At 58.0% G+C, this 10,884-nt stretch overlaps 1 protein-coding gene across 1 annotated transcript in view; it reads right to left on the reverse strand.

The window, feature by feature from the left end:
* Positions 1–408: 408 nt before the first annotated feature.
* MAN2A2 (mannosidase alpha class 2A member 2) overlaps positions 409–10,884 on the reverse strand; it is an 18,246-nt gene continuing 7,770 nt past the window's right edge. The window contains exons 9-23 of the mRNA XM_007470546.1: positions 10,747–10,884; positions 10,235–10,437; positions 9,846–10,028; positions 9,559–9,673; positions 9,258–9,325; positions 8,926–9,091; positions 8,177–8,413; positions 7,829–7,951; positions 7,418–7,532; positions 7,022–7,155; positions 6,698–6,839; positions 3,938–4,071; positions 1,787–1,981; positions 1,519–1,629; positions 409–773 (exon numbers count right to left, since the gene is read on the reverse strand). The exon at positions 10,747–10,884 is cut by the window's right edge and continues 1 nt beyond it. Of these exons, the coding sequence (XP_007470608.1) occupies positions 621–773; positions 1,519–1,629; positions 1,787–1,981; positions 3,938–4,071; positions 6,698–6,839; positions 7,022–7,155; positions 7,418–7,532; positions 7,829–7,951; positions 8,177–8,413; positions 8,926–9,091; positions 9,258–9,325; positions 9,559–9,673; positions 9,846–10,028; positions 10,235–10,437; positions 10,747–10,884 (2,217 nt within the window). The 3' untranslated portion in view covers positions 409–620. The remainder of the gene's footprint in view (positions 774–1,518; positions 1,630–1,786; positions 1,982–3,937; positions 4,072–6,697; positions 6,840–7,021; positions 7,156–7,417; positions 7,533–7,828; positions 7,952–8,176; positions 8,414–8,925; positions 9,092–9,257; positions 9,326–9,558; positions 9,674–9,845; positions 10,029–10,234; positions 10,438–10,746) is intronic.

Below are 10,884 nucleotides of genomic sequence, written 5' to 3' on the forward strand. Positions count from 1 at the left end.
GGTCATGACAGTCTTCATGAGTCCTTCCTGCCACACTGCAGCGCCTGGCCAGGGCGTGAGGGTCAGGGAGCACTAAGAGTGGAGCCGTCACAGAAAGCAGCAATTCCTGCTACTCCTCCACCCCACTGCTAACTCGCGGTCCCTGGCCCCCTCCTCCTGGCAGTGCTCTGCTCCTGCCTGTCACACCAGGACATGTAGCCCTTACACAACCACAGGACTCCCCGAGCCAGCTCTTGACTACTGTGACCCTGACGCTGGGCTATTACCCACTCAGGCTCCCCTGCTTCTCCTTCAACCCATTCAGGGGAAAGGATGGGTGCTTGAGCCTGCACCCAACTAGGTGGACATGCACAACCCAAAGCAGAGGCTGGCACCACCCACTCTGGCCAAGGGCCTTCTCTCCTACAACTCACTGGCGCCTGCCCTAACCACCCAACGCTGGGCTGTGGGTTGCCCCCGAACACAGAAGCAACGATAAAGAGAAAATGAGGGCAAAGTCCAGTCTGTCACAGTTCTGAGAGGTAGATCAGGACAGGAGACCCGGGGTGGCATGTCCAACCCGATCTTATGTGAAAAGGCCGTCTCTGTGGATGAACTTTCTCTTCAGGCCACAAGAAGCCCTAGCCCAGGCGGAGGCGATAGGTGGCGATCTCCATGGGCTCCAAATAGATGTCAGTGCTGTTGGAGGGCGAGGCCAGGGGGTACAGCAATGTCAAGGAGGTTGGCTGCAGGAAAACCACATCCAAGCCACGGAAGAGGCTCCCCAGGGCCACCTGTGGGAAGGAGAGAAGGCGCAGGGCAGTGCTGGGGGCTGACACACCAGATGCTGCTGCTCTTCCTCTATAATAACTTGTATGAATCTCACAGAAGCTATGGGCCTCTCCGCAGCAAGGTGCCTACATACACAGGTGAGCCTGCGCAACCTTGAAGCCTGTCCACAGACCTTAGGGTAGGAACTGCTGCACTGAGCTGTGAGCTCTTTGAGGAGAGGGACCATGTCTTTTTTTTTTTTTGGCTGTGCCATGTGGTTTATGGGATCCTAATTCCCCGACCAGGGATTGAACCTGGCCCAAGGCAGTGAAATCACTGAGTCCTAACCACTGGACCGCCAGGGAACTCCCAGCAGGGATCATGTCTTGATTCACTTCTTAATCACTGGTGCCCAGCACACGGAGGCATTTATCAGTGCCAGCCTTTGCTGGCTTAAACAATGAACAGAGTATGATGGCTTTTAGTTTTTAATTCCTGGTGTTTCCATTTGTTTGATAGAGGTCCGTACACACGAAACAGAAGTTCTCCACCTGGACACGTCTGGAACTGGCCCCTGCCAGGCCTCAGAGGCTTTGAAAACACATGTCAACAGCTTCTCCCTTGCTCTCCGTAAAGCCCCAGAATAACCCTGCCACCTCCCCCCTTGCTGCCCAGCCTCACTGCCGCCTCACCAAGCTCTTAGCTTGCCATCCCCAGTGCTCTGTTTCCCTGCCCTCCTCTCCCTTCCCGCACCTGGGCCCTGCTCACCTTGCCTTGGCTTGTGGTGCAGTTGAAGCCCAAGTTCTTGGCCTCGAGGCCACAGTCAAAACCCTTGCGGTGTAAGAGGAGCGCAGTTTCGGCTGAGGGCAAGCTATCATCCTGGTGACAGACCACAGGGCAGCGGGGAGAGGGGGGTCTCTGCAGGGCTCACAGTTGTAGCAGTGCCTCTGCCCGGCAGGCAGGGCTGGGACGGGGAGGAATCTGGGCGAGGAGGGCAGGGTCCGCCCCGAGGGTCAGCACTGAGCGGGACACTCACCTCTGCCTGGAGCGTCCGCAGGTTGAGCAGGTGGAAGTCACAGGGCAGAGAGGAGGCCAGAGGATGAAATGAGCACAGAGCAGGGCCTGGGGGCTGCCTCTTGGCCACAGGCAGGGCGAGCACAGGGGTGTTCAGGTACATGGAAGTCAGGTGACTGAGGAGGGACGGGTAGCTGGTAGAGGGGCCATCTTGGACCTGGAAGATTGGCCCGAGACGTGAGTGAGGAAGTGGAGTGGGGGGAGCAGGAGGGTAACAGCACGTCCAGGTCGGTTTCTTTGGAGAGAGCTTCCCTGATGTGTCTGGATACAAGGGGTGCCTCACTCCAGGACTCTTCAAATGCGGTCACTTCCCACCTCACACAGCTTAGGAAGGGCTACCTCACCAGGCCAGCGCTCCTCTAACTATGGAGGCTTTCTGCTCCCACAACACCATCGTGAGTCACACACTCCCATCAGCAACATCTCCTGTCACATAGAGATTCTCAGCGCAGCGAGAAGAAGGGAAGACAGACAGACGGATGCTTCACCATGGAGGATGCGCCTCTGATGGAGAAAGTCTCTGGGGCAACCCTGCAGCTTCAAGCTCGACCCCGTATCCACAGCACCAGCCCTGATGCTCGGGCCCGGCAGTCCCCACAGCTGTGCTGACTGAGGACTTCTCCTTAGATGGCTGACCTAGACGTCACACCCACGGGCCTAAGCTGGACTTTCCTCCACGGCGGCTACTCTTCCATATTCTGGATTTCTGCTCTTAGCATCACCCGCCTTCCTACTGTCCAGAATCTCGCACTTCCCTCAGCCACGATCTCCATTCCCACCTCGGCAGTGTCCTCACGTCCATCCCCGGCTTCTCCCTCCCATGGCTCATTTCAAGCCACCAAAATTTCCTGCTTGAACAGCCTTTAAGCTGTCACCCCTGCCTCAGGTCTCCCTGAAGATCCGCCTGAGTCCCTGCTGTGGGAGTGGCATGCTTAGGGCAAAGTCCCAACAGTGCTCTCCCAGCTCAGATCCCTCACTGGCCTCCAGGAGGAAGTCCAGACTCTTCGCCAGACATGAAGGCCCACTACAGTCTGCCCCAACCTACCCCCATGGCAGCCCAGCACTGGCCACTAGAACTTTCTGCAATCAGGGAAATATGCTATATCTGCACTAGCACAGCAGCTACTAACCACTTGTGGCCACTGAGCCACTTGAAGTGTGGCCAGTTTGAACGAAGAATCAAATTGGTTATTGTGTTTTGTCTTAATACGTTTAAGTGGCCACACGTGGCTAGTGGCTATCACACTGCACAGGCGGCTCTGGTCTAGCTGAGTGAACTCACGGCTCTTCCCATTCACGTTCCTTCCTGCCTCCCACCCTGTGCCTCGGTTCAAGTGTGTAGGGCAGACCCCCATTCATCAAAGATGTGTGTGGATGACATCTCCTCCAGGAAGCTGTCCTTGATCCCCTTGGCCCACTATGTTCTCTCACTCCTCAGGACCAGTGGACATACCCCTTTTCGACCTTATATTTTCACACACATAACTTGGCCCCCACCCATACTCACGAGTCAACTCCTAGAGCTCTGAGGCAGTATCTTATGCATTTGCGGCCCTCTCAGTCCTTACAGCATAGCGGGTGCCCAGCAGCTATTTGATGGTGAGTGACTGAGCCCCAGACAGGGAGATGGAGCAGCGGGCTCTGCCATCCGCCAGCTCCAACTCCAGCTCCAGCTACAAATAACTAACACTAGTTCAACACCCCATCGCTGGCCCTTACCTCTCGGTGCCCGCTCCTGCTGCTGTGAAAGATCAAGCCCCTAAACATGGCTGCCAGTTTGGAGAAAAAGCCAGGCTGGTGGGGGCAAAGAAAGCCATGAGATGAGCAGGGCAGGAGCAGAGCAGGTTAGAGGACACAGGGGCGGGGGTGGGAAGGTGGGAGATGAGCATGAGGTGGGCACAGGCGACAGGGTGCCGTGGAGAGGGAGGTGCCAGGCTGCATGAGATGGAGCAGCAAAGCATCAGACTCGCTTCCCCACCAACCCGGGAATCAGGCCCTACTCTTGCTACCCTTGCCCACCTCTAGTACGCTCCCCAAGCCCTAGGCTGGAACCCCAGGGCCACCCACGGGGCCTAGCCTGACCTGGCTCCCTAGGGGGAGGCCCAGAACTTACCTCCCTGCCCAGGGTTCGCCGTTCCAACAGGAGACGGAAACGGTTGCAGGTTCTCTTGTTGTCCTTGAGCCCTTGGCCCAGGCCTCGGTTGTCGTCCTGCATTAGTCGCCGGTCCAAGATCACCTCCAGCTGGCCTAGGGAAGTTAGCTGTGAGCCCCCAGCCTGCCTGTCTCACCCTCAAGCAGACACCGACCTCTGGAAGCAGCAGCCCACCAAAGCCCCAAGGGAAGAGCCCAGGGAACTGGCTGGAAGCTGAGTCACTCAGGGCACAAAGCCGCTGTGGAACCTAGAGCTGGAAGGGGCTGAGTGAAGGACTGTGACCCTGGCAGTTCACTGCCCATGCTCCGCAGCTCAGGAGTGGGGGTTGGCCCAGGTGCCCAGGCAGAGAACCGTCTCTAGGCTGGCCACATACAATAAAGTGAACAGCAAACACAACAGCCATCAGCAGCTGCTGCAGAAGCCCTGACCCAGGGCAGGTTTTCTCAGGTGGGGCGGATTTTGTTGTGACTGGAACACACGCTTCCGGCCCTGGTTCTACGTGGGGGCAGACTCCAGGTCTGCCTGCCGCGTCTGTCAAAAGGAGGGAGCAAGAGGACAGCCAGGTGGCATATCAGGCAGAGGCTCAGATTAGGTATTATTTGGGGTTGCCCTGCAGACGAGAGATGGCAGAGGATCCTTTGCTTTTTTTTTGGCTGCACTGCACATAGCATGTGGGATCGTAGTTCCCCCACCAGGAATTGAACCCACACCCCCTGCATTGGAAGTGTGGAGTCTTAACCACTGGACCTCCAGGGAAGTCCCCAACCTTTCCTTTCTTTTAAAAATATGTCTGAGGGGACATTCCTCATGGCACAGTGGTTAAGAATCTGCCTGCCAATGCAGGGGACATGGGTTTGAGCCCTGGTCCAGGAGGATCCCACAGGCTGTGGAACTACTGAGCCCGTGTGCCACAACTACTGAAACTGGTGTGCCTAGAGCCTGTGCTCTGCGAGAAGCCACCCAATAAGAAGCCCGTGCACCGCGACGAAGAGTAGCCCCCGCTCGCCGCAGCTAGAGAAAGTCCGCGTGTAGCAACGAAGATCCAACACAGCCAAATTAAAAAATAAAATAAAATAAAATAAAAATAAAAATATGCCTGGGGAAGGGGCTCACTCAAAGCTGACATATGTTGGAATGAGGATTTTTCCCAGCATCTGTTTTTTTTCAAGAATCTCTTGAGAGGAGCCCATACAGACGGCTCTATCTGCACTCCCATTACCCCAGCCCATATTCTGACTTAGGTAGTTCCTCAGTCTTTACCCTGAGCAACCACAAAAAGGCACACCAAATCCTAAAATGGACCCCTTGCATGTAAAACAATCGCCTGTTTGGGCTTCCCTGGTGGTGCAGTGGTTGAGAGTCCGCCTGCCGATGCAGGGGACACGGGTTCGTGCCCCGGTCTGGGAGGATCCCACATGCCCCGGAGCGACCAGGCCCGTGAGCCATGGCCGCTGAGCCTGCGCGTCCGGAGCCTGTGCTCCGCAACGGGAGAGGCCACAACAGTGAGAGGCCCACGTACCGCCAAAAAAAAAAAAAAAATAGGAAAAAAAAACCAATCGCCTGTTAGTGCACTGTTTTCCAGAAGGGCAGAGACCAAGGGAGGATGCTGGGCTGGGTTAAGAGTTTTACAACCAGAGTGATACTGGGCAAAGGGGCAGCAGAGCCTCATGCCTTCCAGCAGAGAGTCAGGTCCCCACTGTGCTTGCCACCGGCCCCTCAGAGCCTAGACTGGGCACTCTTGGCTCAGTCCTGCACAAAGGCTCTGCCCCAAGGACAGACGACCTGAGGCCTCAGAGGCCACTAAGTGCAAACTGTTCACTTTACCCTGAGGCTATGGGAGCCACCTGGGCTGGCCCAGTGTGACCAGCTCCAGGTCAGTCTCCTCATGTCCTCGTTTTGATTTTTTTTTAAATTTATTTATTTAATTTATGTTTGGCTGCATTGGGTGTTCATTGCTGCGCATGGGTTTTCTCTAGTTGCATCGAGTGGGGGCTACTCTTTGTTGCGGCGCGCAGGCTTCTCATTGCGGTGGCTTCTCTTGTTGGGAGCACGGGCTCCAGGCACGCGGGCTTCAGTAGCTGTGGCACACGGGCTTCAGTAGTTGCGGCTCACGGGCTCTAGAGCACAGGCTCAACAGTTGTGGCTCACGGGCTCTAGAGCACAGGCTCAGCAGTTGTGGCACACGGGCTTAGCTGCTCCGTGGCATGTGGGATCTTCCCAGACCAGGGCTCGAACCCGTGTCCCCTGCATTGGCAGGCAGATTCTTAACCACTGCACCAGCAGGGAAGCCCTCGTTTTGATTCTTAAGAATGTCATTCTCTCTTTTTGTCATTCTCTCTTTTAATGACCATTGGTAGGAAGTCAGGACGTATCTTTCTCCTTTGCTAAATATTTCATTATAACACTGACTACACTTTTCCAACTGTCCCTACTGCCATCCCTGTCAGGAGAAGGTGGCTGCACACCTCAGCTAAGAATCACCCTTCAATACCCTGATGCTTCTTGAGGGGATCCAACAGGCCACCCACCCCCAGTCACCTCCATAGCTGCCTCCACCAGGGGAGAGGGTGACAGCATGTGTCTGCCTTCCTTTCATCTCCCGCTGGTGTGTGACTGATGGACAGGAAATACGGAGAGGCCCACAAAGAGGACGGCCCTCGGTGGCGGGGATGGGCTTCTCGATCTTGCCCTCTCCCCCCGATCAGCGCCTGTTCCCCTCACCATCGTGGAGGCTGGAGACGCCCAGGGCCTGGGCAGCGTGCAGCGTGAGGCGGCTCTGTGCATCCTGGAGGCAGGCCATGACCGGCATGGGGTAGAAGTTGGCCTGCAGGGGCAGCTTCTTCCGATACCGCCGGGGCTGCACCTGCGGGGGCAAGGCCAGCAGATCAAGAGAATCCGGGCACCATTTGGGCCCCGATCAGTCTTGCCTCCGATTCCTCCTGCTCTGTCAGAGCAGATCACCTGCCAGGGCCTGTGATGCGGGCAGTAAACACAGTCCAAGTTCTGTTCCATGGGGTCTCTGGGGCCCCAGGCCTGAGGCATCACCTGAAAGCCATTGAGGTCCGTGAAGAAGGTGCCCTGGCTGTCAATGTCTGTGTGGAGGCGCAGGGCCAGCTCCTTGTTGACGCAGTCCCGGATGTCCACCAGGGATGACACGTCCAGAGACAGCCCCTCCACCCCTGGGCACAGGACAAAGGGAGAGGCTGAGCGGCGTGAGCCACAGCCTGAGAGACTGGGCTGGGAGAGGCTGTGTCCAAGCCCCAGGCAATTCCCAGCATTTCTGGCCAAGCTCTACTCCAAGAGAGTTAAGAATCATCCCCATCTCAAATGATACGTCTGTTGGGAACAGATGCATGAATAGACAACAGGCAGAAGGAAAAGCACATCACAGCCCACGGAGCCCACACCTCCTTCCCTACCTTCCTCGTCTGCAGGGCTCACCTGGCAGGTTATAAAGCCGGACTACCTGGTGAACGTGCTCATAGTAGGCCACCACCTCTGAGAAGAAAGGGCCTTCCGTGATGCGCAGCACGGGAGGGTCCTTGGGGACATAGGGCTGGGGAAAGAGCAGGTGGCCGCTGAACCCACGGCACAGAGAGCAAAGCAGGGAGATGCTGGCCCGCGGTCAGGCAGGAGGACTTGTTCCCAGCAGGCTCTGGGCTGAGACGCCTGGCCGAGCCGGGCCCAGGCTCCCAGGCAATGTTCCTCAGTCACCCACCCCCCGCAGGGGCAGTGCAGGCGAGGCACCCTGGCAGGCAGGGTAACCCTGGACGAAGGCCCAGGCCCTTCTTCCTGCCCTCCGCTCCTGAGGCCTCCAGGGCCTGCTGGGGTTTGCAAGGTGTCTCTAGTTACCTTGGCCTCGCCATCAGGCAGGAAGAGGTAGGCTCCACTCTTGTCTTTGGACGAGCGGGTGCCATAGATGAGGAACTCCATGCCCACCCGCTGCTCCTGCTCCTCGTCCACCCTTCGGATGCTCTGCCGAGAGACACAGCCCTGACCCCTGGCCCCACACCCGCGTGTCAGGCCCGCCCCCGGGAGGGAGCCCAGCCCTGCTTCCCTGTGCTGTCAGCTCGGGGCCAGGACGGCCCACTCCCGGGTCCACCATGAGTCAGGTGGCAGTGCACTCATGGGCCGGAGGCAGCTTGCACGACCCCCCCGACATGCGCGCCCTCCTCCGGCTCCCAGCCCCTGGCCCTTTACCTTGAGGAGCCCGGTGAGGCCTGAGAACCAGACCTGCATATAGCGGTTGCTGAGGGCGAAGTCGCTGGTGCCAGAGTCAATGATGCGTAGAGGGAACGCCTCGTGCCTGCTGACGGACAGCTGCCGCCCATGCAGGTAGACACGCACGGAGGAGGGCAGGGTGCGGGGCCCGTCCAGACCCAGCTGCAGCTGCAGCACGCCCAGGCCCAGCGCCGGCAGGCGGACGGGCACAGACACCTGCGGGCACGGGAAGGGTGAGGAAGCGTGGGCCACGGCATGGGTGTCGGTCTTGGATGCAGGCCTGGGCCCTGAGAGCCTGAGCAAGTCCCTGCACCCACTGGGGCCTCGGTGCCCTCTGCCCAAAGCATAGGTGATGTTACTTGCCCCTCGTCAGACTTTCATGTGTCTCAAATGATATTTGGAAAACTATGAGATGGTACACACACGTTAAGCTTTCAATAAATATTTGTTGAATGAACAAACGATGGGGCAGCATAACTGCCATTTTTACTATTGTCATACTATACCAAACTTCCCCTTCCTTTCAAGGACAGACTCAAAGCCCAGGAGTGACTGTCCTCTGGGCAACCCCTCTCCCCAAGACTCTGGTCCCCAACCTGGGGAGTAAGAGGGCTGCAAGCAGGAGGGTGGGAAGCCAGTGTCTGTAGGCAGTGTGAGGCTCCGGGGAGAGGCCAAGGATCAGCACAGAGGGCCGAGGCCGGGCCCCACCTGCCAAGCCCCCGCCTCACCTGGTAGACGTCAGGGACCATGTCAGTGGCAGAGCTCCAATGCGCGCTGACCTGCACAGCCAGGGGCTGACCCTCCTCTGTAAGGACCCGCACCCGGGGTGAGCTGACCAGAAGGGACACCACGCTGAGCCGCTCCTGCTCCAGTGGGTTGAACAGCACCACGTACCTGTGAGCAGAAAGTAGGCTCACCCAGGAGGCCACTGCTCTGGGGCAGTGGAAGCAGGAACAGTGGCCAGGCCAAGAATCCCTCAGTGGTTCGGCAGGGTCGGGGTGGGAGGGTGCCCAGAGCCAGGAAGGGGCTTTGCCTCTGCGCCTGGCCCAGCCCGGCTCACCTGGGTGAGGAATCCAGCTGGATCACTGTGCGATCTGGTAGGGCATCGTGATTTAAGCGGGTGTCATCCTGGAATGAAGTGGGTGGGAAGAAAGAACTATCATGGGGCTTGGCCTGACTCGGAGTCTTGCCTCCCCCAGCCCCCAAACGTGTCCCAGATGGGGACCAGCAGCTGCGCCAGGCACAGAGCTTTCACTCCAGGACCGGGAAGGAAAAGAAGGACAACGCCCTCGCACCACAGTTCTTGGCACAGGACTGCACACCAGAGGGTCACCCTGAGCAGGTGCAGGATCGGGGCTCACCATTTGCAGGAAGGGCGACTCAGGGTCAAAGTGGTAGCTTTTCTTGTCCCCCAGCACCAGATAGTGAGCTGCGTTAATGATGACCTGCTTCAGGTTGACAAGGGAGCGCAGAAGCCTGGGAGGGCGGGCAGGAGAGGGACCATGGGAGAGGTGGCCACCGAGATACTGTCCACCTGCCAACAGGGCGAGTCCTTGGCAGGCCTGCCCACTGACTGCCCGGTGCATCCTCCCTTTTGGGACAGCGGGTCAAGGCGTGGAGCTAATGGGGAAGAGGAGAGGGCTCCCACCTGATCCCATAGTCCACAACAACTGCCTCCTTGGCAGTGCCAGTGATAGCGTCGTGGTGCTGGAAGAGTCCCAGTGTGCGCCGAGCTTCTGTCAGAAGGGCGAAGTTTGAGAGCGGGTACTGGCTGGCCACTCCAGAGCGCCGGGCATGAGCCACAGCCAGGCTGTACAGAATCTCTGCCCCCCTGCCCAGAGAGAGAAGTCAGCCTCCTGCCATACAGCTCCCCAGAGCCCACCCTCACTCTGCAAGGCCCACTCCTCTTCCTTTCACCCCTTCTCCACTTGTCTTGGTCTCCATGCCCTTCTAGTCCCTTCTGAGCCAATCCAGCCCCTCCTTAAATCTCAAAGTCTTACTCTATCCCTCCAGCCTGGAAGGGGGGGCAGGTCTCACCGCAGGTGCGCTTCCAGGACGCGGTCCAAGCTCTTGTAGAAAGGCCGCGAAGTGTAATAGCCTGTCCAGTAATGGTCCTCCCGGTCCGCGTAGGAGAAGAAATCCCCGCTCAGCACAGGAAACCCTGGAGGCTGGGCCCCTGGCTCCACCCCTGTCCTCTTGTATAGAGCATCAAAATAGTCGGAGAGGGTGCCAAACTGGGCCTGTGGGGACCCCCAAAACCCGCTTCCATCAGTTCCAGAGTCTTCTGGGAATTGTGGCCCCCCAGTGCTGCAGTGGAGGCTAGGGGCAGGGATGTTTGCCTATGCAGAGAGTAGTCACCATATGTCCTACCTTCTGGACCTCGAGAAGCTGAGGAACCTGGGAAAGAACTGTGACATAAAAGGGAAACCGTGCCCAGAGTTGGGAATGAACCCCTGCTTTGGAGCAGTACTGGGGAGCATGAAACCTCACAGGAAGGGCTGGGCTGCAGCACCACCGAGGCCCCCTCCCCGGTGAGTGTCCCTTCACACCTGCACGTGGAGATCAGGCTTGCTGTTAAGGAAGTCGAAGAGCCGCTGGTAGTTGAAGAACTGGGCATCCCACTCCTGAGGCTTGTCATATCGGAAGTCATCACCCAGCGGCACCAGAAGGACGTTGCTTCGGAAGAG

This window comes from Lipotes vexillifer, unplaced genomic scaffold (genome assembly GCF_000442215.2).
Source record: "Lipotes vexillifer unplaced genomic scaffold, Lipotes_vexillifer_v1.1 scaffold412, whole genome shotgun sequence".
Taxonomy (NCBI): domain Eukaryota; kingdom Metazoa; phylum Chordata; class Mammalia; order Artiodactyla; family Lipotidae; genus Lipotes; species Lipotes vexillifer.